A 24,173-nucleotide genomic window follows, 5' to 3' on the forward strand; every position below is an offset into this window, starting at 1 on the left:
GGTGTACCCAGCATACCCCACGTAGAAGGTGCTCTCGGGACACTTCATAGGATCAGTGGGGGAAAAGGGTCTTTCCAGTATCTTATCTCAGGACTGGAATAGAAGTTTACAATCACTGATTCAGAAAACATTCATGGAGCACTTGCTATGCACCTGACATTGTATTGGGCACATGCACATGCCAAATGGGGAAATTAAATGATTTACAAGGATTTCCAGAGCTGGGAACACTCCTTTGCTCAAGATACAAATGAAGGGGCACCTGGGTGGCTCAGTCGTTAAGCGTCTGCCTTCGGCTCAGGTCATGATCCCAGGGTCCTGGGATCGAGCCCCATGTCAGGCTCCCTGCTCCGTGGGAAGCCTGCTTCTCCCTCTCCCACTCCCCCTGCTTGTGTTCCCTCTCTCACTGTCTCTCTCTCTCTATCAAATAAAATCTTAAAAAAAAAAAGATACAAATGAAGACTTTCATGGACACAGAAACTCAATTTTTAAAACCTAATTAAGAAAGAACATTTTGCATGTTTCCTGAAAAAAGATGTATCCCAAAATACTGTGATATATATTTTTTAAGTAAAACACTGTTAGAATTAGAACTTTGTAGTAATACTGGCTATGCTTTCCATCCAGTCGAACTATAGTCTAGAAACTTGTTATATTTTTTAGATGGTGGGAAACAATTATTATATGGGTTCTACATTTGCACGCCATCTCTTGGATAATGCAATTATGGGAAATCCTTGTTAAAGAATCTTAAAAGCACTTGGGGCACCTGGGTGGCTTGGTTGGTTAAGGGTCTGACTCTTGATCTCAGTTCAGGTCTTGATCTCAGGGTCCTGAGTTCAAGCCCCATGTTGGGCCCAGCATGGAGCCCACTTAAAAAGAAATAATTTAAAAAGCACTATCGATATACTTTGGGATAAGCATCTCAAAAAAAACTAACACATGTATTATTCTCATACTGTTACAATTATATCCACCTGTTGACTGCATTAAACTGAAGATAAGCATTAGCCTTAAGCCACACCGAACAAGAGGGTGCAACAGTCCTTAAGCTAATAACCAAGGGTCTCCTGCTATGCTAGAAATATTTTTTTTAACTTTTTATTTATTTAAGTAATCTCTACACCCACCGTGGGGCTCCAACTCACGACCCAGAGATCACGAGTTGTCTGCTCTTCTGACTGAGCCAGCCAGGTGCCCCTGATGGAAACATTTCTGAGGTCACTTACAAACAATCTTTTGAGGTACCAATCCATCAGCCATCTGGAGTCTATCTTCCATGAACGCCACCCCCAGCTTACTGAAGTCATCCACGCTTGCTTCAGCGATTAATTGATAAGGATCCCCAGGTCTGCAAGCTAATGGCAAACAGCAGTCGGACCACTTCACAATCTGAGAAAACATGGATGAGGGAAGAGGAAGAAGAAGACGGTGAGGTTGTTCTTCTCTAAACTAAGCAAATACTTTTCCCTTCAGCTCCCACCCCGCAGTTACAGTCAAACACAATGAGTTAGTTACTGGATACTGCATTTTCTTAACATCAAAGTTGTTCTGGCTCTAACATTCTTGTTTCTACCTGACAACAGGGCTTCCAAAGCACTAAATACAACCCTCTCTTTTATTTATTTTTTATTTTTTATTTAAATTCAATTAGCCAACATATAGTACATCATTTGTTTCAGATGCAGTGTTCAATAATTCATCAGTTGCGTGTAACACCCAGTGCTCATCACCTCACGTGCCCTCCCTAGTGCCCATCGCCCTGTTACCCCATCCCTCTCTTTTAAAAGCAAGCAATTGAAGTCTCCACCGCTTTTCAAGGAGCTGAAAGGGGAAAGGGCCATTTTCCAGACATGGAAATACATCAGTGTGCCCTTTAGTAACAGGAAATAGGAGAAAGCAACAGGTCCGCAATATCCAGTGATTTATAATGTAACCTGTAGACCAGCTTTGCTCTGGTGCAGCCTGAGACCGAATGCACCAGAACTCCCCAGGCGCGTGTGAGCACGTCCCTTCCTGGGCACCGCACTCTCTGGTGCTCCCGATGCCCTGCAGCCCAGGAATCAGAGAAGTTCTCCATGGGGCTCCTCCTTGAGTCCTACAACTGGGAAAACAACTGTCAAGGACCGTCCTGTCTGGAGAGCTCCTGCCTGTCCTGGCTCGAATTCCCACCACAAGGGAAAATGAGCACAGAAAAAACCCAGTCCTTGACACGTTCTGGTTTTTCTAAGAGAAGAATGTGAACCCTGGAGGAGGAGAAGGGGAGCCCTGGGCCTGGCGGGGGGGGGGGGGGGGGGTGGCGGGCAGCGGGGACGCAGGTTAGGAGCCTGGCTCTGGAGTCGAGAACCTGGGCCTGGGTCAAACTGGGCTCATCTTCGCTGTGTGTCCTCGGGCAAGTCTCAGAACATCTGGAGTCCCAGCTTCCTCATTCATAAAACAGGAACAATGCTATGAATATCAGTCATCTTATAGGTTTGTTGTATTAATGAGATTCAAGAGCACATCTGAATCCCGGAAAGCCTGGGACAGCAAAGTACTCAAGTGATGAAAGCCACGATTATTAGCTGTTATGAATCTGGCTTTACAAGCAAGTAGATAGAGTGGTACTTTTTTAAGATGCCATGAAGAATTTCCCTACTTCCCAAAACAAATCATCTCAGGGATACACTGCCCCAAATTTCATAATCAGAGATAAATAATTTTGAATTCCGTTTTTTATATTGATAGGTTAGGTTTTTAGAACTAATTCTTGCTGAAAACAATGAGAAAGTGCTGGATAACATCAATACAACATCATCTTGAAAGCACTGAAGAAACGACTAAATAATGAAACATACTAGGCCCAACACTGGGGTAAATCCCGAACCTACAGAGGGAAGGGGGAATTCCCACAAGCCAAGCCACCTCTGCCTTGAGGGAATTTGCTCACCCAGGAAACATGGGGTTCAAAAGTTCAAAACTCAAGGTCCAATTGGCATAAGGACAGATCTACAGATCAATGGAATAGAACTGAGAGCACAGAAATAAACACATAGATAACTGATTTTGGACAAGGTTGCCAAGACAATTCAACAGGGAAAGAACAATTTTTTTCAACAGACGGTGCTGGTACAATGGGATATCTATATGCAAAAGAATGAAAATAGACCCCCTACCTCATGCCATTTACACCAGGTACAAAAATCAACTCAAACTGGGTCAAATCCTCCATATACGAGCTAAAACTACAAAATTCTTAGAAGAAAACAGGTGTAAATTGTCATGACCTCGGACAAGGCAATGGTTTCACAGATAGGACACCAAAAGTACAAGCAACAAAAGAGAAAAACAGATAAATGGGTCTTCATCAAAATCTTTGTGCTTCAAAGAATAGCTTCAAGGGGCGCCTGGGTGGCTCAGTCGTTAAGCGTCTGCCTTCGGCTCGGGTCATGATCCCAGGGTGCTGGGATCGAGCCCCACATCGGGCTCCCTGCTCGGCGGGAGGCCTGCTTCTCCCTCTCCCACTGCCCCTGCTTGTGTTCCCTCTCTCGCTGTGTCTCTCTCTGTGTCAAATAAATAAATAAAATATTAAAAAAAAAAAGAATAGCTTCAAGACAGTGGAAAGACAATCCACAAAATGGGAGGAAATATTTGCAAATCACATATCTGATAAAAGACTTGTATCCACAATGTATAAAAATATAGAAAGAAAGAACTCCTACAACAATAAAGACAAAATGCCCAATTTAAAAATGGACAAAGAGTGGGGGGTGCCTGGGTGGCTCAGTCAGTTCAGCGTCTGCCTTCAGCTCAGGTCATGATCTCAGAGTCCTAGGCTTAAGCCCTGCAGCAGGGAGCCTGCTTCTCCCTCTCTCTCTGCCCAAGCCCCCTGCTGATGCTCTCTCTCTCTCTCTCTCTCTCTCAAATAAATAAAATCTTTTTAAAAATGGACAAAGGATCTGAATAGACATTTCTCCAAAGAAAATATACAAATGGCAATAAGCACTTGAAAAGATGCACAACATCCTTGATCAGTCATTAGGGAAACACAAATCAACACCACAATAAGATACTTCACCTCTACTGGGATGGAATATAATCAAGAGGATGGATGCTAACAAGTGTTGTTGAGGATGCTGAGAAATCAGAACCCTACTACATTGCTGGTGGAAATATAAAATGGTGCAGCCTCTTTGCAAAAGAGTTTGATAGTTCTTCAAAAATTAAACACAGGGGCACCTGGGGGGCTCGATCGGTTGAGCATCTGACTCTTGGTTTCGGCTCATGTCATGATCTCAGGGTCATGGGATCAAGCCCCCTGTTGGGCTCTGTGTTCAGCATGGAGTCTGCTGATTCCTCTCCCTCTGCTCCTACCCCACCCCTGCTCACGCTCTATTTCTAAAATAAATAAATAAAATCTTTAAAAAAAAAAAGTTAAACACAGAATTACCAAATGACGCAGCAACTGCACTCCTAGGCATATAACTAAAAAACTGAAAATATATGTACACACACAAAAGTTGTATATAGATGTTCATAGCAGCATTATTCATAATAACCAAAGAGTGGAAACAACCCAAAAGTCTATCAACAGATGAAGGGATTAAAAACATATATATATATATCCATACAATGGAGTATTTTTCAGCTGTGAAAAAGAGTGAAATACTGATTCATGTCACAACGCAGATGATCTTGAATACATTATGCTAAGTGAAGGAAACCAAGAAAGAAAGGTCATATATTACATGATTCTACTTATATGAAATATCAAAAACAGACAAATCTAAAGAGGTAGCGAGTAGATTAGCAGTTGCCAGGCCAGGGAGTAGGGGAGTGGAAAGTGGCCACTGATGGATACGTGTTTCTTTTTGGGGCAATGAAAATGGCATTAGGTAGTGGTGACTGCATAACCACTGAATTGTAACTGGATCCTTCAAAAGGATGAGGTTTATGGTATATGAATTATAGGTCAATTTTAAAAAGGGAAAAGAAAAGAATCAAGGCATTTTGCTTATTCCTACACTGCACCAGGACAGCCTAGACAGTGGGAGGACTCCAGAGCCCAGCTCCCTGAATTGAGTCCCGGCTCCTCTGGCCAATAGCTGAGGGACCCAAGCAAGTCACTCAAATTCCCTATGCTTGGGTTTCCCGTCTGTAACGTGGAAATGGCAAGGTTACCCACCTCACAGGGTTACTTGCGAGAGCCAAATGGGAGTGATGCGCAAAATCCCTGATCCATAGAGGGGCACTTACTATTCTACACATGTCCTCAAAGCAGGTATTCTCAGTGGGGACCTTCTCCCCCCTGAGCGGGCAAAAACTGGTTTGAGGGTAAGGGAGGGGGCTTGGGGGGGGGGAGATGAAAAAAGTTCTAGGTATCACAAGGGTTTGTGGCCCTTCAAGGGTGAACCCAACCCCACAAAATCTTATTCCTTACGATCTCATTCCTCTCCTGAGACAGAATTCAAATTGAATCTAATGTTCCTCATTCAAGAAGCCATTTAAAAAGCTGGGAAACACTCAATAATTGCAAGTCTTTATGGTCAAAAGGTTGAAACCCACTAATGGGTCTAGAATATTTGGAGAAAGAGAACCCTCGTAATTTTCTTTTAGCTCTACAGGGAGCCTTCCCTCCACCTGATCACAGACTTCTCCACCTCCCTCCAGACAGGCAGCCAGAGTGAGCCGGATTCCCCTGACCAGCATTTCAGTGGGACTCCGCATTTCACATCCAACACCTCTGATCCAGGATGAGAACAGAGGCTGACAATTCGCACAAATATTTAGCTGATTCCAGCTTTGAGAATGGAGGAAGGATGTCAGCTCACGAGGATGAGAAGATAAACTCTGGCCTCGGCAGGCAAGAGCTGACTTTGCAGAGGAGGGTGAACAGGAAACGTGCAAAGGAACAGCGCAACAGACCTCCCACGCGAAGCTAACAGCATCTTCGTCCTCGGGGCTATTGCTGGCAATGCACGCATGAGGAGAAATACTCAGCCAGGGGAGACCCAGCCCCGGGTTCAGTTGTTCAAACGCTGATTTAGCACCCTGCTGGAGAGGGCACGGGTGTGGAGCAAGGCCTCAGAGTAAGTATTTAGTGTAAAAGGAACCAATACTTAAATTCTCAGACAGCCCTGAAGGAGGAGAGATAAACGAAGCATGGGGAAGGACAGGAAGCGGCCAGGGAACAATACACACAAACCCCTGATCAGGTTTCTCCACTCAGCCAGCTGTTCCCTCACCTAAGTGCATTTCCTCTTTGTAGATATGGGGTCCATGAGCCACAGACCATGCAAACTCCCCAAGCTGCGCTGTGTCCTCCATCAAAGCAAAGCCAGGCTGTCACCCATGCATCCAGCGGTGTTTGTCTAAAAGCAAACAGGGTGCTTCCAGTTTGCACATCAGGGTGGAAACAAAGGGATGGAGATAGAAAGGGGAAGTCACACCAAAGGCTTACTCCGGAAGATCAAAGCGGAAGAAGCCCCGGTCAGCCCTAAACAAAGGGACTTCCTGGCAGAAATCCCTTCCATAACCAAAGCTTGTGACTTGCAGTTACCTTGATGACAGGAGGCAGTGGTGGACCTGCTCTACTCAACACACGTCCACAAGGAAGGCCCAGGGCCAAGGGGCACTACATTCCATGCCCGGGGGTGGCTCCTCAGTGAACTGTCCTTCCCAGGGCTGCCTGCAGCATTGGGGGGGGGGGGAAGGGGGCAGTGCTGAAGTTCTCCCACAACTCGGCTAGGCCACGGTACCCAGATCTGCCGCCAAATTTCAGTCCAGATGTGACCCTGAAGGTATTTTTTAGATGGGATTAACATTTTTTTTTAAAGAGAGGGAGGGGGGCAAGGGGCAGAGGGAGAGAGAGCATTCCCTGACACAGGGCTCCATCTCACAAGCCGGAGATCATGATCTGAGCCAAAATCAAGAGTTGGAGGCCCAACCGACTGAGCCACCCAAGTGCCCCTACATGTGATTAATTGATTGGATGAGGCCCACCCACATTATGGCAGATAATCTGCTTTACTTAAAGTCCACTGATTTGTTTATTTGTTTATAAAAGATTTATTTATTTGAGAGAGAGAGAGAGAAGGCACACATGAGCAGGGGGAGGGGCAGAGGGAGACAGAGAATCTCAAGCAGACTCCCCACTAAGCACAGGGCCTGATGCGGGGCTTGATCCCAGGACCCCAAGATTATGACATGAACCAAAAATCAGGAGTTGGACGTGCAACAGACTGAGCCACCCAGGAGACACCAAAGTCCACTGATTTAAATGTTAAAGACCTTCTGAGAAAAAGACTGAGGTCCCCCAAGGAAGAAGGAATTCTGCCCCCCCAGATAACCCCCTGACTCAAGCAGCCACACCTACTCTTCCCTGGGTGCCCCACCTCTTGGCCGGCCCTGCAAATTCAGGACCTGCAAACTCCACAATCAGGTGAGCCAGTTCCTTAAAATAAATGTCTCTGTCTCTCTCTCCCTGCCACCTCCCCCCCATATATGTATATTTATATATACACGTATATGTAGAGGGGCGTGCATGCGCCATGCACACACGCGTGCACACCCCTACTCCTGCTGGCTCGGCTTCTCTGAAGAACCCAGACTGAAACAAGTTCAGTTTAAACTAAAACAATCTGTTCTGCGGAGTCACATACTTGATGTTGCTAATGTGTCCGGCTCTTATTCCTTTCTTCCAAACCAACTTAATTACACGCTAGGTTTTTAAAATTTCTAGCGATAAACTGGATGAAGGAGGGTGAGACACGCAGACATGGGAGGAATGTGAAGCTCAGAGAGCGACGGAAGGCGGTTATCCCTGGACCTTCAGGTCTGGAAACACAGAGAACAAAGGATGGCTACAAACTTCATTCTCACGCTCTATTATTTGGAAAAGATAATATGCCCTATGGCGCTTTCAGGAGAAGGGTGTTGGAAAATCAAGTGACAGTATAAAGGACATCATGACTACATAGCTAGCAGGAGCTGACACGACAAGCTTGCAGGTGAAACCACGTGGGGCTACAAACCCAGGACTGACCAGACACCCCAGGAAGAGGGGGGGCCCAGGGACCTTAATTTTCTGAGTACCTGAGAGTCAGTCAGAAAATAAGAGAAATACCCTTGTTGTCACAGCCTTTTTACTTTCCTTGTGTCCTGGAGGAGTCCCATAAGCCCCTGAGCCCCCCGTCTAAGTTGTACTGCATTAGCCTCCCCAACCGCTCACTGCCCACTTCCCATGCCCATCCCACTGATGCTGGCAAGCTGAGGAAGAGCTAAAGTCTTAAAAGACATCCCAAGTGTGGAGCGCCTGGGTGGTTCAGTCGGTTGGGCATCAGGGTCCTGGGATCGAGCCCCACATCGGGCTCCCTGCTCAGCAGGGAGCCTGCTTCTCCCTCTCTTTCTGCCCCTCCCCCAGCTTGTGCGCACATGTGCTCTCTCTCTCTCAAGTAAGTAAATAAATAAATCAAAAAAAAGACATCCCAAGTGTTCTCGTTACCCATTGCGGAGTAACAAAGCACCCCAAAATGCAGTGGCTTAAGTTACTCATTTATTTTGCTCAGTCTCAAATGTGGGCAGGGCTTGGCAGGGACAGTTCCACTCTGCTCCATGAGACTAGGGTGCCTCAACTGGGCCCGGATGATCTACTTCCAGGACGGCTCCCTCACATAGCTGGCAAGTTAGAGCTGCCCACCAGCTGGAGTGTCCTTCCTTGGCAGCAAGGGAACTGAGTTCCAAGAGCCCAGGCAGAAGCTGCCAAGGGTCTTAGGATCTCTCCTTGGAAGTCCCATCGCACAGGACAATCTACTACACTGAGTCCCTGCCAGTTCCTATCCCTCCACTCAGCGCGTGAATGGCACGTCCCCAGACAGACATGCTCCCTCAGCCCGGGGCCCTGCACGAGAAGGATGCATGGAGCAGAGCCTGGAGCAGAATCATAGCTTGAAACAGCAACAGCGAACCTGCTGAGCCTACACCTAAGCTGAGCAAGAAACCAAGATTTGTTGTTAGAAACCAGTGAGATGCTAGGGTCCTCTGTTATTTCAGCAGAGCTGACCAAAACAATGCACAAAACTGCATTCCTTACAGCAACCCCTCCACCAGTCCTTCCTGCCGTATTCCCAATCTGCACGAATGATCCACTATCCACCAAAAACTACCGTCCCTAGGATAAAGCCCCAAGTTTTTAATGAGTGCACTTAAAGCTTCTGTGACCTGTGCATTAGGTGCATTTGTTGTACTAGTGAAGAATGTTCAGCTCTGCTACATAGAGAACAGGAAAAACGAACAGGGAGGCCAGGGAGGCCGCAACTCATCAAGTTAGTAACTTACAAGACATGCTGAAGATCAATGACATCAATGGAACATACATGTAATGAACACAGATAAGAAGGAAAGAAGAAAAGGGAGTATTACCCCTAGTCAGAGAGTCGTGGACAGACCAAGTAAATGTTAAGTATCATCGAGACACGAATCATGCCACCTCCGGATTGACAGTTCTGTCATCCCTGAGTCAGCCACCCAGTTGGGCCCCATGTGTGTAGTTTGCCTAGAAACAGACGAAAATCACAACTGGCACACAGCTCTTCCAGGCATACAGGTCCTGAGTCTCCCCAACAGAACAAGTGTCCATCTGCTGAGCCCCCTGCTTTAACCTCCTCTCGGACCCTTGTAACTACACTCTCGGCAGGGAAGCCTGATAACAGCAGAGAGCAGGACGTGTAAACACGGCAGAGCCCAGGATCCGGGGATGCAGTCCTTCCCCCCTGCAGGCACCTAATCCTAAGCATTAGCTAACCCCATATCTCTCCACGTGCTTCTTGTTGCATGTTTTGAAATGATTTAATGAACTGTGTGATTCATGTATCTTAACTTGGGCTGCAAGCTTCTCTGCTCTGGTACTGCTGGGAGAGCCTGCCCGGTCAGGCTCTGTTTTTTTTCTTTTTTTGAAGATTTTATTTTTAAGTAATCTCTACACCCAATGTGGGGCTCAAACTCACAAGCCCAAGATAAAGAGTTGCATGCTCTAGCGACGTAGCCAGCCAGGCGTCCCTGTTTCTTAGAAGCTACTGCTGCATCTAGATAATTTCCCACACAACAGTCCAGCCCCATCATTCTCCTCTGGCCTTACCTTGGGCCACTCCCCCAACTCATGTTACTGTAGATGCAACAGTACTGAACCAGTCCCTAGGTGTAAACCTCTGTGTCCTTCTGCACCTGCCGTTCTGCTGGGAAGCCCTTCCCTCCTCTGCACCAAATTCCTGTTTTTCCGTTAAAACTCAGATATTACCTCCCCCGGAAAGTCCTTCCTGACCTCACCCCTATCTAGATAGGTTGCCCACCACCACCACCACCCCATCCATGCCCTCCCATTGTACTTGTCCTGGTGAATTGTAATTGTTCATCGACTTAGCTGTCTTCCCTCCCACACTGTGAGCTCCTTAAGTTGACGGGGACCATCGTCTCTGAATGCACCTTGCATCTCCATAGGACACATAACCCCAGCCCTGGCACACAAGCTGGCATATAATAGGCACTTGATAAACCCTGGATGAATGAATGAATGAATGTCTTGATAGCAAGTACAAGGAACATAAGTGAATTTTTGGCAACAAAAGAGTTATGTATGGGGGCACCTGGGTGGCTCAGTTGGTTGGGCAGCTGCCTTCGGCTCAGGTCATGATCCCAGGGTCCTGGGATTGAGTCCGGCATCGGGCTCCCTGTTCGGCGGGGAGCCTGCTTCTCCCTCTCCCTCTGCCTGTCTTTCTGCCTACTTGTGCTCTCTATCTCTCTGGCAAATAAATAAATAAAATCTTTAAAAAAAAAAAAAGAATTATGTATGACTTTTGGGTCATCGATTCTTACTAAACAAGACTGCCAATGTCATTACAGAAGATACTGAAAATTGAGCTGAATCTACCATGCTCCACTGGTATTTGTTATGGCACCTTAGCAAAATAATTGGAACAGAGTAGATGTTCAATAAATATGTTAATGAATGACTTAGTGAAAATATGAATATATGAATGCTACATTTTTTTTAACAACTGAATTCCTAAGATTCATTTATTTGTTGTTGGGGTCTATACAATGACCACAAATGAAAGCCATTTGAGGGGTGCCTGGGTGGCTCAGTCAGTTAAGCGTCCAACTCTTGGTTTTGGCTCAGGTCATGATCTCAGGGTCCTGAGACTGAGCCCCGTGTTGGGCTCCCTGCTCAGCAGGGAGTCTGCTTCTCTTTCGCCTGCTACCCCTCGCCCTCTTGTGCTTTCTCTCTCTCTCTCTAATAAGTCAATAAAATATTTTTTTTGATTTTTTTTAAAAAGAAAGCCATTTGAGATATCCAAAATTCAAAAAGATATTTTAAATATCTGTAAGAGTTCCATAATACTAGAAATATGAAAGAATGTTGACATCTCATCAAGTTCAAAAGTCTTCCTTACACATATATTTTCAATTTAATATCTTAGGGTCCTGTTAAACTCAAATGACTATTTTTTTTTTAAAGATTTTATTTATTTATTTGACAGACACAACGAGAGAAGGAACACAAGCAGGGGGAGTGGGAGAGGGAGAAGCAGGCTTCCTGCAGAGCAGCAGGGAGCAGGATGCAGGGCTCGATCCCAGGACCCCAGGATCACGACCTGAGCCGAAGGCAGCTGCTTAACAACTGAGCCACCCAGGCACCCCAACTCAAATAACTTTAGAGTTAAGTGCAAAATACAGATTCATAGAAGCCCCCCAAAATGCAAAATCCCATTAAGCAATCAACCCAAATGAGAACTGCAGAGTTAGTGAGCTATGAGATCAATTTATTTTTTATTTTTTATTTTTATTTTTTATTGTTATGTTAATAACAATACATTACATCATTAGTTTTTGATGTAGTGTTCCATGATTCATTGTTTGTGCATAACACCCAGTGCTCCACGCAGAACGTGCCCTCTTTAATACCCATCACCAGGCTAACGCATCCCCCCACCCTCCTCCCCTCTAGAACCCTCAGATTGTTTTTCAGAGTCCATCGTATCTCATGGTTCGTCTCCCCCTCCGACTTACTCCCCTTCATTCTTCCCCTCCTGCTATCTTCTTCTTTTTTTTTTCTTAACATATATTGCATTATTTGTTTCAGGACACATCTGTGATTCAACAGTCTTGCACGATTCACAGCGCTCACCATAGCACATACCCTCCCCACTGCCTATCACCCAGCCACCCCATCCCTCCCACACCCCACCACTCCAGCAACCCTCAGTTTGTTTCCTGAGGTTAAAAATTCCTCATATCAGCGAGGTCATATGATACATGTCTTTCTCTGATTGACTTATTTCACTCAGCATAACACCCTCCAGTTCCATCCACGTCGTTGCAAATGGCAAGATCTCATTCCTTTTGATGGCTGCATAATATTCCATTGTGTATATATACCAAACCTTCTTTATCCATTCATCTGTCGATGGATATCTTGGCTCTTTCCACAGTTTGGCTATTGTGGACATGGCTGCTATAAACATTGGGGAGCACGTACCCCTTCGGATTCCTACATTTGTATCTTTGGGGTAAATACCCAGTAGTGCAATCGCTAGATTGTATGGTAGCTCTATTTTCAACTGTTTGAGGAACCTCCATACCGTTTTCCAGAGTGGTTGCACCAGCTTGCATTCCCACCAACAGTGTAGGAGGGTTCCCCTTTCTCCACAGCCCCGCCAACATCTGTCGTTTCCTGACTTGTTAATTCTAGCCATTCTGACGGGTGTGAGGTGGTATCTCATTGAGGTTTTGATTTGGATTTCCCTGATGCCGAGCGATGTTGAGCACTTTTTCATGTGTCTGTTGGCCATTTGGATGTCTTCTTTGGAAAAATGTCTGTTCATGTCTTCTGCCCATTTCTTGATTGGATTCTTTGTTCTTTGGGTGTTGAGTTTGATAAGTTCTTTATAGATTTTGGATACTAGCCCTTTATCTGATATGTCATTTGCAAATATTTTCTTCCATTCTGTCGGTTGTCTTTTGGTTTTGTGGACTGTTTCTTTTGCTGTGCAAAAGCTTTTCATCTTGATGAAATCCCAATAGTTCATTTTTGTCCTTGCTTCCCTTTCCTTTGGCGATGTTTCTAGGAAGAAGTTGCTGCAGCTGAGGTCGAAGAGGTTGCTACCTGTGTTCTCCTTTAGGATTTTGATGGACTCCTGTCTCACGTTTAGGTCTTTCAACCATTTGGAGTCTATTTTTGTGTGTCGTGTAAGGAAATGGTCCAGTTTCATTCTTCTGCATGTGGCTGTCCAATTTTCCCAATACCATTTGTTGAAGAGACTGTCTTTATTCCATTGGACATTCTTTCCTGCTTTGTCAAAGATTAGTTGACCATAGAGTTGAGGGTCCATTTCTGGGCTCTCGATTCTGTTCCATTGATCTCTGTGTCTGTTTTTGTGCCAGTACCATACTGTCTTGATGATGACAGCTTTGTAATAGAGCTGGAAGTCCGGAATTGTGATGCCACCAGCTTTGCTTTTCTTTTTCAACATTCCTCTGGCTATTCGGGGTCTCTTCTGGTTCCATACAAATTTTAGGATTATCTGTTCCATTTCTTTGAAAAAAGTGGATGGTATTTTGATGGGGATTGCAGTGAATGTGTAGATAGCTCTAGGTAGCATTGACATCTTCACAATGTTTGTTCTTCCAATCCATGAGCATGGAACGTTTTTCCATTTCTTTGTGTCTTCTTCAATTTCTTTCATGAGTATTTTATAGTTTTCTGAGTACAGATCCTTTGCCTCTTTGCTTAAATTTATTCCTAGTATCTTATGGTTTTGGGTGCAATTGTAAATGGGATCGACTCCTTGATTTGTCTCTCTTCTGTCTTGTTGTTGGTGTATAGGAATGCCACTGATTTCTGTGCATTGATTTTATATCCTGCTACCTTACTGAATTCCGGTATGAGTTCTAGCCGTTTTGGGGTGGAGTCTTTTGGGTTTTCCACATAAAGTATCATATCATCTGCAAAGAGTGAGAGTTTGACTTCTTTGCTGATTTGGATGCCTTTGATTTCTTTTTGTTGTCTGATTGCTGTGGCTAGGACTTCTAATACTATGTTGAATAGCAGTGGTGAGAGTGGACATCCCTGACGCGTTCCTGACCTTAGGGGAAAAGCTCTCAGCTTTTCCCCATTCAGAATGATATTCGCTGTAGGTTTTCCACAGATGTCTTTTATGATATTGAGGTATGTACCCTCTATCCCTATACTCTGAAGAGTTTTGATCAAGAAAGGATGCTGTACTTTGTCAAATACTTTTTCTGCATCTATTGAGAGGATCATATGACTCTTATTCTTTCTTTTGTTAATGTATCGTATCACGTTGATTGATTTGCAGATGTTGAACCAGCCTTGCAGCCCAGGGATAAATCTCACTTGGTCATGGTGAATAATCCTTTTAATGTACTGTTGGATCCTGTTGGCTAGTATTTTGGTGAGAATTTTTGCATCCATGTTCATCAAGGATATTGGTCTGTAATTCTCCTCTTTGATGAGGTCTTTGTCTGGTTTTGGGATCAAGGTAATGGTGGCCTCATAAAATGAGTTTGGACATTTTCCTTCCATTTCTATTTTTTGGAACAGTTTCAGGAGAATAGGTATTAATTCTTCTTGAAATGTCTGATAGAATTCCCCTGGGAAGCCATCTGGCCCTGGGCTTTTGTTTGTTGGGAGATTTTTGATGACTGCTTCAATTTCCTTAGTGGTTATAGGTCTGTTCAGGTTTTCTATTTCTTCCTGGTTCAGTTTTGGTAGTTGATACATCTCTAGAAATGCACCCATTTCTTCTAGGTTATCTAATTTGCTGGCATAGAGTTGCTCATAATATGTTCTTATAATTGTTTGTATTTCTTTGGTGTGGTTGTAATCTCTCCTCTTTGATTCATGATTTTGTTGATTTGGGTCATTTCTCTTTTCTTTTTGATAAGTCTGACCAGGGGTTTCTCAATCTTGTTAATTCTTTCAAAGAGCCAGCTCCTAGTTTCGTTGATCTCTTCAACTGTTCTTTTGGTTTCTAGTTCATTGATTTCTGCTCTGATCTTTATGATTTCTCTTCTCCTGCTGGGTTTAGGCTTTATTTGCTGTTCTTCCTCTAGCTCCTTTAGGTGTAGGGTTAGGTTGTGTATTGGAGACCTTTCTTGTTTCTTGAGAAAGGCTTGTATTGCTATATACTTCCCTCTTAGGACTGCCTTTGCTGTATCCAAAAGATTTTGAACAGTTGTGTTTTCATTTTCATTGGTATCCATGAATTTTTTTACCTCTTCTTTAATTTCCTGGTTGACCCATTCATTCTTTAGTAGGATGCTCTTTAGCCTCCATGTATTTGAGTTCTTTCCGACTTTCCTCTTGTGATTGAGTTCTAGTTTCAAACCATTGTGGTCTGAAAATATGCAGGTAATAATCCCAGTCTTTTGGTACCGGTGGAGACCTGATTTGTGACCTAGGATGTGATGAATTCTGGAGAATGTTCCATGGGCACTAGAGAAGAATGTGTATTCCGTTGCTTTGGGATGGAATGTTCTGAATATGTCTGTGAAGTCCATTTGGTCCAGTGTTTCATTTAAAGTCTTTATTTCCTTGTTGATCTTTTGCTTAGATGATCTGTCCATTTCAGTCAGGGGGGTGTTAAAGTCCCCCATTATTATTGTATTGTTGTCAATGTGTTTCTTTGCTTTTGTTATTAATTGCCTTATATAATTGGCTGCTCCCATGTTAGGGGCATAGATATTTACAATTGTTAGATCTTCTTGTTGGATACACCCTTTAAATAGGATATAGTGTCCTTCTTCATCTCTTATTACAGTCTTTGTTTTAAAATCTAATTTGTCTGATATAAGAATTGCCACCCCAGCTTTCTTCTGGTTTCCATTAGCATGGTAAATGGTTTTCCACCCCCTCACTTTCAATCTGGGGGTGTCTTTGGGTCTAAAATGAGTCTCTTGCAGACAGCATATGGATGGGTCTTGTTTTTTAATCCAATCTGATAGCCTGTGTCTTTTGATTGGGGCATTTAGCCCACTTACATTCAGGGTAACTATTGAAAGGTATGAATTTAGTGTCATTGTATTGCCTGTAAGGTGACTGTGACTGTATATTGTCTGTGTTCCTTTCTGATCTATGCTGCTTTTAGGCTCTCTCTTTGCTTAGAGGACCCCTTTCAATATTTCTTGGAGGGCTGGTTTCATGTTTGCAAATTCCTTTAGTTTCTGTTTGTCCTGGAAGCTTTTTACCTCTCCTTCTATTTTCAGTGACAGCATTGCTGGATATAGTATTCTTGGCTCCATATTTTTCTCGTTTAGTGCTCTGAAGATATCATGCCCGTCCTTTCTGGCCTGCCAGGTCTCTGTGGATAGGTCGGTTGCCAATCTAATGTTTCTACCATTGTAGGTTACATATCTCTTCTCCCGAACTGCTTTCAGGATTTTCTCTTTGTCTCTAAGACTCGTAAGTTTTACTATTAGATGTCAGGGTGTTGACCTATTTTTATTGATTTTGAGAGGGGTTCTCTGTGCCTCCTGGATTTTGATGCCTGTTTCCTTCCCCACATTAGGGAAGTTCTCTGCTATAATTTGCTCCAATATACCTTCTGCCCCTCTCTCTCTTTCTTCTTCTTCTGGGATCCCAATTATTCTAATGTTGTTTCGTCTTATCATATCCCTTATCTCTCGAATTCTGCCCTCGTGATCCTGTAGTTGTTTATCTCTCTTTTTCTCAGCCTCTTTATTTTCCATCATTTGGTCTTCTATATCGCTGATTCTCTCTTCTGCCTCATTTATCCTAGCAGTTAGTGCCCCCATTTTTTATTGTACCTCATTAATAGCCCTTTTGATTTCGACTTGGTTAGATTTTAGGTCTTTTATTTCTCCAGAAAGGGTTTCTCTAATAACATCCACGCTTTTTTCAAGCCCAGCTAGTATCCTTAAAGTCATGAATCTGAACTCGAGGTCCGACATCGTACTAATGTCCATATTGAGTAGGTCCCTGCCTGACGGTACTACCTCTTGTTCTTTTTGCTGAGGTGATTTTTTTCGTCTTGTCATTTTGTCCAGAGGAGAACAGATGAATGAGAGAACAAAATGCTAACAGGTTAACAAAGTCCCCAGCAAATATACACTATACAAATCAGAAAAGACCTGAAACCAGGGGAAAAGAAAGGGAAAGAAAGAAAAAAGAAAGAGAAAAAAAAAAAAGAAAAAGATAAAAACAAACAAAAACAGAACAAAACAAAAAAAAACAGAATATGATCAAATATGATCAGGCTAGTGCATAGATCACACACTAGATTTTGGGCGTATTTTGGTCTGTTAGAAGAAAGTGCCTCCTAAAATTTTAAAGGAAGAAAGACTTATATATGTACAAAATAAGGGTTGATACAATGAAGGGATGGAAGATGACTGTAAAGATGAAAATTATAAAAGGTTTTATAAACGGAATTGATAAGAAGTTGTTTGAAAGAAGAAAGAAGAAGATTTAAAAAAAAAAGAAAAAAGAAAAGAAAAAAATGGGAGACTGTGATCAGGCAGGAGACTAGAACAAAGCCATACACTAGTGATTTAGGGTATACTTTGATCTGTTAGAAGAAACTGTATCTCAAAATTTTAAAGAGAGAACAACTTATACATATATGCCAAAAATAAGGGTAACTACTATAAAGGGATAAAATATGACTCTAAAAATGAAAAATAAAAAACGAAAAGGGATTGATAAGATGTTGGTTGAAAAAGGGAAAAATTTTCAAAAAAAACAAAAAACAGTTAAAAAATTAACTTTGAAAAACTAATGAATTATGGTAAAAAAGCCATGAATTCTATGTGCAGTATTCCCCTAGCGCTGGAGTTCTCCCATTCTCCTTGATCGGTAAACTTGGTCTTGGCTTGCTGACTGTTCGTGCTGATCTTCTGGGGGAGGGGCCTGTTGCCGTGGTTCCCAAATGTCTTTGCCGGAGGCGGAATTGCCCCGGCCTTGTGAGTCCGGGCTAAGGAGGCTGCTCGGGTTTGACCTCAGGAGCTTTTGTTCCCTGCAAGGTCTTGGTACAGCTTTGGAGGACCAGGGTGAAAATGGTGGCCTCCCAATCTCCGCCCGGAGGAGCTGTGAACTCGGGCCCCGCTCCTCAGTGCGCCCCCAGAGAAAAGCAGTCACTCCCATCTCCCCGGTCTCCGGCCGCACTCCGCGCTCACCCGGCCTGTGACCGAGCGTTTCTATCTCTGGCACCTGACCCTGTGTGGAGTCTCCAAACCCAGCAGATCCCTGCGGTGCGCTCCTGCGCCGCTCCTCCCGGGAGAGGAAGGGGAGTCTCCCCGGTTCTGCCGCTTGTTGGGTCCCTGCTGGAGGAGCAGTGGCCCGACTGGGCCGCGGATCACAGTTTATGGCCACCCCGAGCTGAGAGCCCGCGCCTCGGCTCCATCTCTGCAGCCGGCTTCCCCGCTCCGATACCTGGGAGCTCTGCCGCACTCAGGCACCCCCGGTCTTTCTGTGACCCCGAGGGTCCTGAGACCACACTGTCCCGGGAGGATTCCACCCCCGGCTTAGCCACTGGAGCGAGTCGCTCAGCGGAGCCGGCTTCTAAAAGTTCCGATTTTGTGCTCCGCGGCTCTATCACTTGCCAGAAGCAGCCAACGGAGGCCCCCTCCCCCGCCGTCTATCCTCCCGAATATCGCCTCGGATTCACTACTCCACACATCCTACCTTCCAGTAAGTGGTCGCTTCTCTGTTCAGAGAGTTGTTGCTACTCTCCTCTTTGATCTTCTGTTGAGTTCGTAGGTGTTCAGAATGGTTTGATCCCTATTCAGCTGAATTCCTGAGACCAGACGAAATCCAGGTCTCCTACTCCTCCGCCATCTTGCTGCGCCCCTCAATTTCTTTTTTAAAGTGGGCTCCATGCCCAATGCAGGGCTTGAACTCACAACCCTGAGATCAAGAGTTGCATGCTCTACCAACTGAGCCCAGACAGGTGCCTGAGACCGATTCCTTTATAAGTTTTAAGGCCCAACTTATAAAATGAAGTATGGTGTAATAGCCAGAGTGGTCAAAAAAATAGCTCTGAATGTCTCCGGCTCCTGATTGCAAGATCCACCAAACCCTCTGATCATAAATAAAATGAATTATCTGGACAGTAGCTGTCTTTCCTGGGTGGGTAGGCATCTTTCTATCTCAGAAAATTAAGAAATAAGTTGTTGCCATTAAGCAAGATCTTAATTAAATCTTCATTAGAACATATGTTAAATGAAATGATAACTGTGAAAAATGCTAATTATCTCCCAATATCTAGTCTTTCGTTCTTCCCTTCAACCCATGACTGTCCAGCTAAGACTACAGTTCCCAGCCTGCCCTGCAGCTAACAGAACAGGTGCATGAGTGGCCTGTAAAACTTCTGGATCAGAGTTTTTAAAGAGGAAGCTGGCTGCCCACACCTTCCCCCAACCTGGGGGGCTAGAATGTGCATAAGGTTGACAACAGTGTAAGGGTAGTACAAACCAGCCTCTACCTAGAGAGTGAATGAGGCTGGCAGAGGGGAGAGAACAGAGCAACACGACAGAAGGGAACTGGGTCCCTGGATGGCCTTACAGAGCAGAACCACCTCCCCGAGGGAGAAAGAAGCTTCTAGCTTTTTGCTCCCAAGCAGTTCTGGGTCTCTGTTACAGTAATTTAGCCTCTACCCTCCATAACACAGTAACTATGTTCCTTCAGATGCTCTATGTGTTTGAACCCCATAAAGATGTACAATTAAGGAACAACAATTTAGGAAATCAAGAACACAGCAGTCACATTTTGTGTTAAGGAGGAACCTGTGCCTATTTTAGGTAATGGCAATATTTTAAGAAATTTTGGCCTTGGTTTTAAGTTGAAATCTTACTAAATATACAAGTAATATAGCATATCTAAGAAAGCATCAAGCTTACTCTAAGTTTAATAATTGATAAGAATTATGTAAGTGTTCAGAAAGATGGTGTTTGTCTCAGGGTCATCAAAAACAAGGGAAGTCTGAGAAAGCTGTCACATCCAAGAGGAGCCTGAGAAGAAATGACAGCTAAACGGGATGCTGTATCCTGGATGGGATCTTGGAACATTTTGAAAAAGACATTAGGTAAAAACTAAGGAAATGAGATCAAGGGTGAACTTTATTTAATAACATATTAATATTGGTTCGTTATAACAAAGATACCATAAGATGTGTTAATGCGGGAAACTGGGATATATGGGAACTCTACATTATCTTTGCAACTTTTCTGAAATAAAAGTTTTATTTAGGGGGCACCTGGGTGGCTCAGATGGTTAAGTGTCTGCCTTCGGCTCAGGTCATGATCCCGGGGTCCTGGGATCGAGCCCCGCATCGGCCTCCCTGCTAGGCGGGGAGCCTGCTTCTCCCTCTGCCTCTGCCTCTGCCTCTCTCTCTCTCTCTCTGGCTCTCATTAATAAATCAATAAAACATTAAAAAAAAGTTTTACTTAAAAAAAAAAAAGATGATGTTTGTTCACCCAGATGACTTATGTATTTAAAAAGAAATTGGTTTGGGGGAGCCTGGGTGGCTCAGTTGGTTAAGCGACTGCTTTCGGCCCAGGTCATGATCCTGAAGTCCCGGAATCGAGTCCCGCATCAGGCTCCCTGCTCGGCGGGGAGTCTGCTTCTCCCTCTGACCCTCTTCCCTCTCGTGCTCTCTATCTCTCATTCTCTCTCTCTCAAATAAATAAATAAAATCTTAAAAAAGAAATTGGTTTGGGGAGGGAGAAGATAGGGGCAGGGGGGGCAGAATAGGTGGACAGACTCTGGGGGATCACACAGGTACACACGTTCCATTTCCATACTCAGTGGTGAATTCGTGGGTATTTATTATATAATTTCAAATTCATCAGCGAATGAGGGCCATACATGAACCAATGATAAGAATACATTTTGATCAAGGATTAGGATTAATCCAAGTCTGTGCTAGAGTCCCAAAATAAACTACAATGTTTTAAGATATTTGAGCTTCTAAACAGGACAAATATTATCCAGAAATTCCACCAAACGTGATCACAAACTTTTGCTAAATTTCTAAGAATGGCAAATTAGGACTTAAAAGCCCAAATCAGAACAGTTAGGTTACCATGAATGGACTCTTCATAGGTTAAGGAAAAAAAAAAAAAAAAAGCCAATATTGGCCATTTCACAATTCAACCTAATTGATAATTTGTAATTTTAATACATTGAAAATCATTGTTTTAAACAAAAAGGAAGTTTCTGAATAGTCTTTTCTTCTGCGTATAAAAATTACGCTTGAGTTCACCAAAAAACTTCACATCACCCGTCAGCATCTTTCTACCAAACACAGGAGAAGAGCTACAAGCATTGCTGGATTGGCCTCAGGTTAATATAAGCTTTGCGGTTACGACTAGAAAACGGCTATGTCTAGATCTCTTTAAAACTACTAATGCATTCCTCTGGCTCCTAAAAAGGGTACGGACACTGGCTAAAACTTTATCTGCCACTTAGCAGCTGGTGGCTTTAGAAATGCCCTTTAAGGGGCACCTGGGTGGCTCAGTCGTTAAGCATCTGCCTTCGGCTCAGGTCATGATCCCCGGATCCTAGGATCTAGTCCCGCATCTGGGCTCCCTCTGCTCAGTGGGGAACCTGCTTCTCCTTATCCCTCAGAAAAGAAAGAAAGAAAGAGAGAAAGAGAAAGAGAAAGAGAGAAAGAGAGAGAGAGAGAGAGAAAGAAAGAGAAAGAAAGAAAGAAAGAGAAAAAAGAGAAAGAAAGGAGAGAGAAAGAAAGAAAGAAAGAAAGAAAAGAAAGAAAGAGAGAGAGAGAGAGAAAAGAGAAAGAAAGGAGAGAGAGAAAGAAAGAAAGAGAAAGAAAGGAAGGAAGGAAGAAAGAATTTATCTTAGGGCTTCAGTTTTCTTCTCTTTAAAATGACAAGAATAATATCGTACAGAATTGTAAGCATTGCAGCAATGTATGTAAAATGCCTAGCAGGGGCTGGATAAATGGTATTATTACCATCATCCTAAGTCGATAAAACATCAGGAGGGAATGGAACGTCACAGCACACTGGCGGCTCTCGGACCACCTGCCAAACCTTAAGCCCCTTCTGAGTCCCAAACACAGTTTCTTTCTTTTTTTTTTTTTAAGATTTTATTTACTTATTTGACAGAGAGAGAGAGAGATTGAGAGCAGGAACACAAGCAGGGGGAGTGGGAGAGGGAGAAGCTGACTCCCCGCTGAGCAGGGAGCCCGATGTGGGGCTCGATCCCAGGACCCTGTGATCATGACCTGAGCCGAAGGCAGACGCTCAACGACTGAGCCACCCAGGCGCCCCCCCAAACACAGTTTCTTGCTCTCCTTTAAATATCTTTACCGATCTCATGGCCCTTATGTCAGTCTACCTTGAATTCTAGTCAATTTTTGTCTAGTCTTCCTCCTCTCTTCCTTTTCTCTCATCCCAATACAATGGCTTAAAGATGGTGTTTGTAGGGTGCCTGGGGGGCTCAGTTGGTTAGGCGACTGCCTTCGGCTCAGGTCATGATCCTGGAGTCCCAGGATCGAGTCCCGCATCGGGCTCCCTGCTCAGCAGGGAGTCTGCTTCTCCCTCTGACCTTCTTCCCTCTCATGCTCTCTCTCTACCATTCTCTCTCTCTCTCAATAAATAAATAAAAATCTTTAATAAAAAAAAAAAAAGATGGTGTTTGTAAAATGGAAATCCAGTGACAGTGGCTATGATCAGCAAAACCCCTACTGGATTACCAAGTGGCAGGCAGGGATCACAGGGTGGCTGAGTGAAGGCGGCAAGGCAAGGACTCATCACAGATACCCAAGGGGAAGACATCCACAAGAGGGGCTTAGGTCAGACTTCCACGGGCCTCAGGGCATGACCCTGCCTGGTGAGAAGGCGCCCCCTGAAGCTTGAGCAACAGTGTGTTTCCCTGGATTTGTGTCTAGAAAGAGAACCCTGGCCATCAAGAGGAAAACCCACAGACACAAGACAGGATGACATTTCCATGGTCTAGACCAGAAGATCTGAGGCTGAGCATGAAACAAGCAGTGGTAATGAAGGAGGCGAGTGGAGACGGTCGGGGAAGGGGCATCAGTAGAATTTGGACCTGCGTGGCGGGAGGGACGCAGGAGGTGAGAGGAAGAACAGGCTGCGGTGTTCCTCTGAGACTCTCTTTCTTTTCCAGCAGAGAAATAGAAGCAACTACTTTTAGACAAGTCATTAAGTTGAAGTGTTTTCAGAATACTCCAGGGGAGATGTCTAGGAAGTGCCTGGCAATCTGAGTTAACCACTCGGGCCGATTTGAAGAAGTGGAGGGATGGGTTAGATGCCCCTCCAGCAGCGCTGCCCAGTGAAAACATGATGTGAGCCACAAACACAAGCCACCCAGGCACTTTTTCTAGCAGCCACATTAAAAAAAGTAAAAAGAAACAGGTGAAAATGATTTTAATAATACATTTTTCTTTAACCCAAAATGTCCACAAAAGAAACGGGGTCACAAAGGCCAGGAAAGAACAGGGGAAAAAAACAAATTTACTTTTGGTTAAGACATCATTTCCTTTTGGGACACAAGTGAAAAACATTTTACTCACGGTTTCTGAAGAGGAAGCCGGTCTCTGTAAACTCTCACCTTGCACCCAAATGCTCTCTGTCACAAATGCTATGTGTTCTGCTTCAAGTATAAAAGGAGAGACAAGAAACAGGGCCCATTTGTTCAAGTCATCAATGGACTGGGCAGAGGGAAAGAAACACACAAAAAGGGGATTCAATATCACTTCAAATCACAACTGTCACTTATATTAACATCTGAGACCTCCCCTCCTCTGTAATTCCAGGTGGAATCTAAATAAGTTAATCGTATGCTCTCCTCCTACAGACCACATTAACCCTGAGCCTCTGGTTAAACTGTGACTATTTAAACACCTGCAAGATCCCTTCTATGATCCATGACAACTTTAACATCTCTAGATATGTGTGACCTACCATTAATTCTGAAGCTGGGCTTACCCCCACCATTCCTTACTGCTTGCAGCATGAGGAGCTTCCCAACTCACAACTCAGAAGCACATTTAAAGGTGAGGAGGCTCAGGAGTGCATGCTGGTCAAAAGAAACCCATTACTAATAGAAACCTGAAGAACTCTTCTTCCATTTCCTCTAGCCATTATAGATAGCATCAGCATTGGTTATCAGATTG

General features: G+C 44.1%; 1 protein-coding gene across 6 annotated transcripts in view; it reads right to left on the bottom strand.

Annotated features, from left to right (window-relative positions):
- The window catches only part of HLCS (holocarboxylase synthetase), a 229,684-nt gene that overhangs the window by 188,940 nt on the left and 16,571 nt on the right, over positions 1-24,173 (bottom strand). For 4 of the 6 annotated variants that reach the window (XM_027584867.2, XM_027584863.2, XM_027584862.2 and 1 more), the window contains exons 2-3: positions 23,571-23,708; positions 1,230-1,392 (exon numbers count right to left, since the gene is read on the bottom strand). In XM_027584867.2, coding sequence (XP_027440668.1) covers positions 1,230-1,281 — 52 coding nt within the window. In that variant the 5' untranslated portion in view covers positions 1,282-1,392; positions 23,571-23,708. Of the gene's footprint in view, positions 1-1,229; positions 1,393-6,224; positions 6,358-23,570; positions 23,709-24,173 lie in introns of those variants that run through there. The other 2 variants (XM_027584864.2, XM_027584865.2) reach the window with 2 other exon arrangements.

The sequence above is a fragment of the Zalophus californianus genome, chromosome 1 (genome assembly GCF_009762305.2).
Source record: "Zalophus californianus isolate mZalCal1 chromosome 1, mZalCal1.pri.v2, whole genome shotgun sequence".
Lineage (NCBI taxonomy): Eukaryota > Metazoa > Chordata > Mammalia > Carnivora > Otariidae > Zalophus > Zalophus californianus.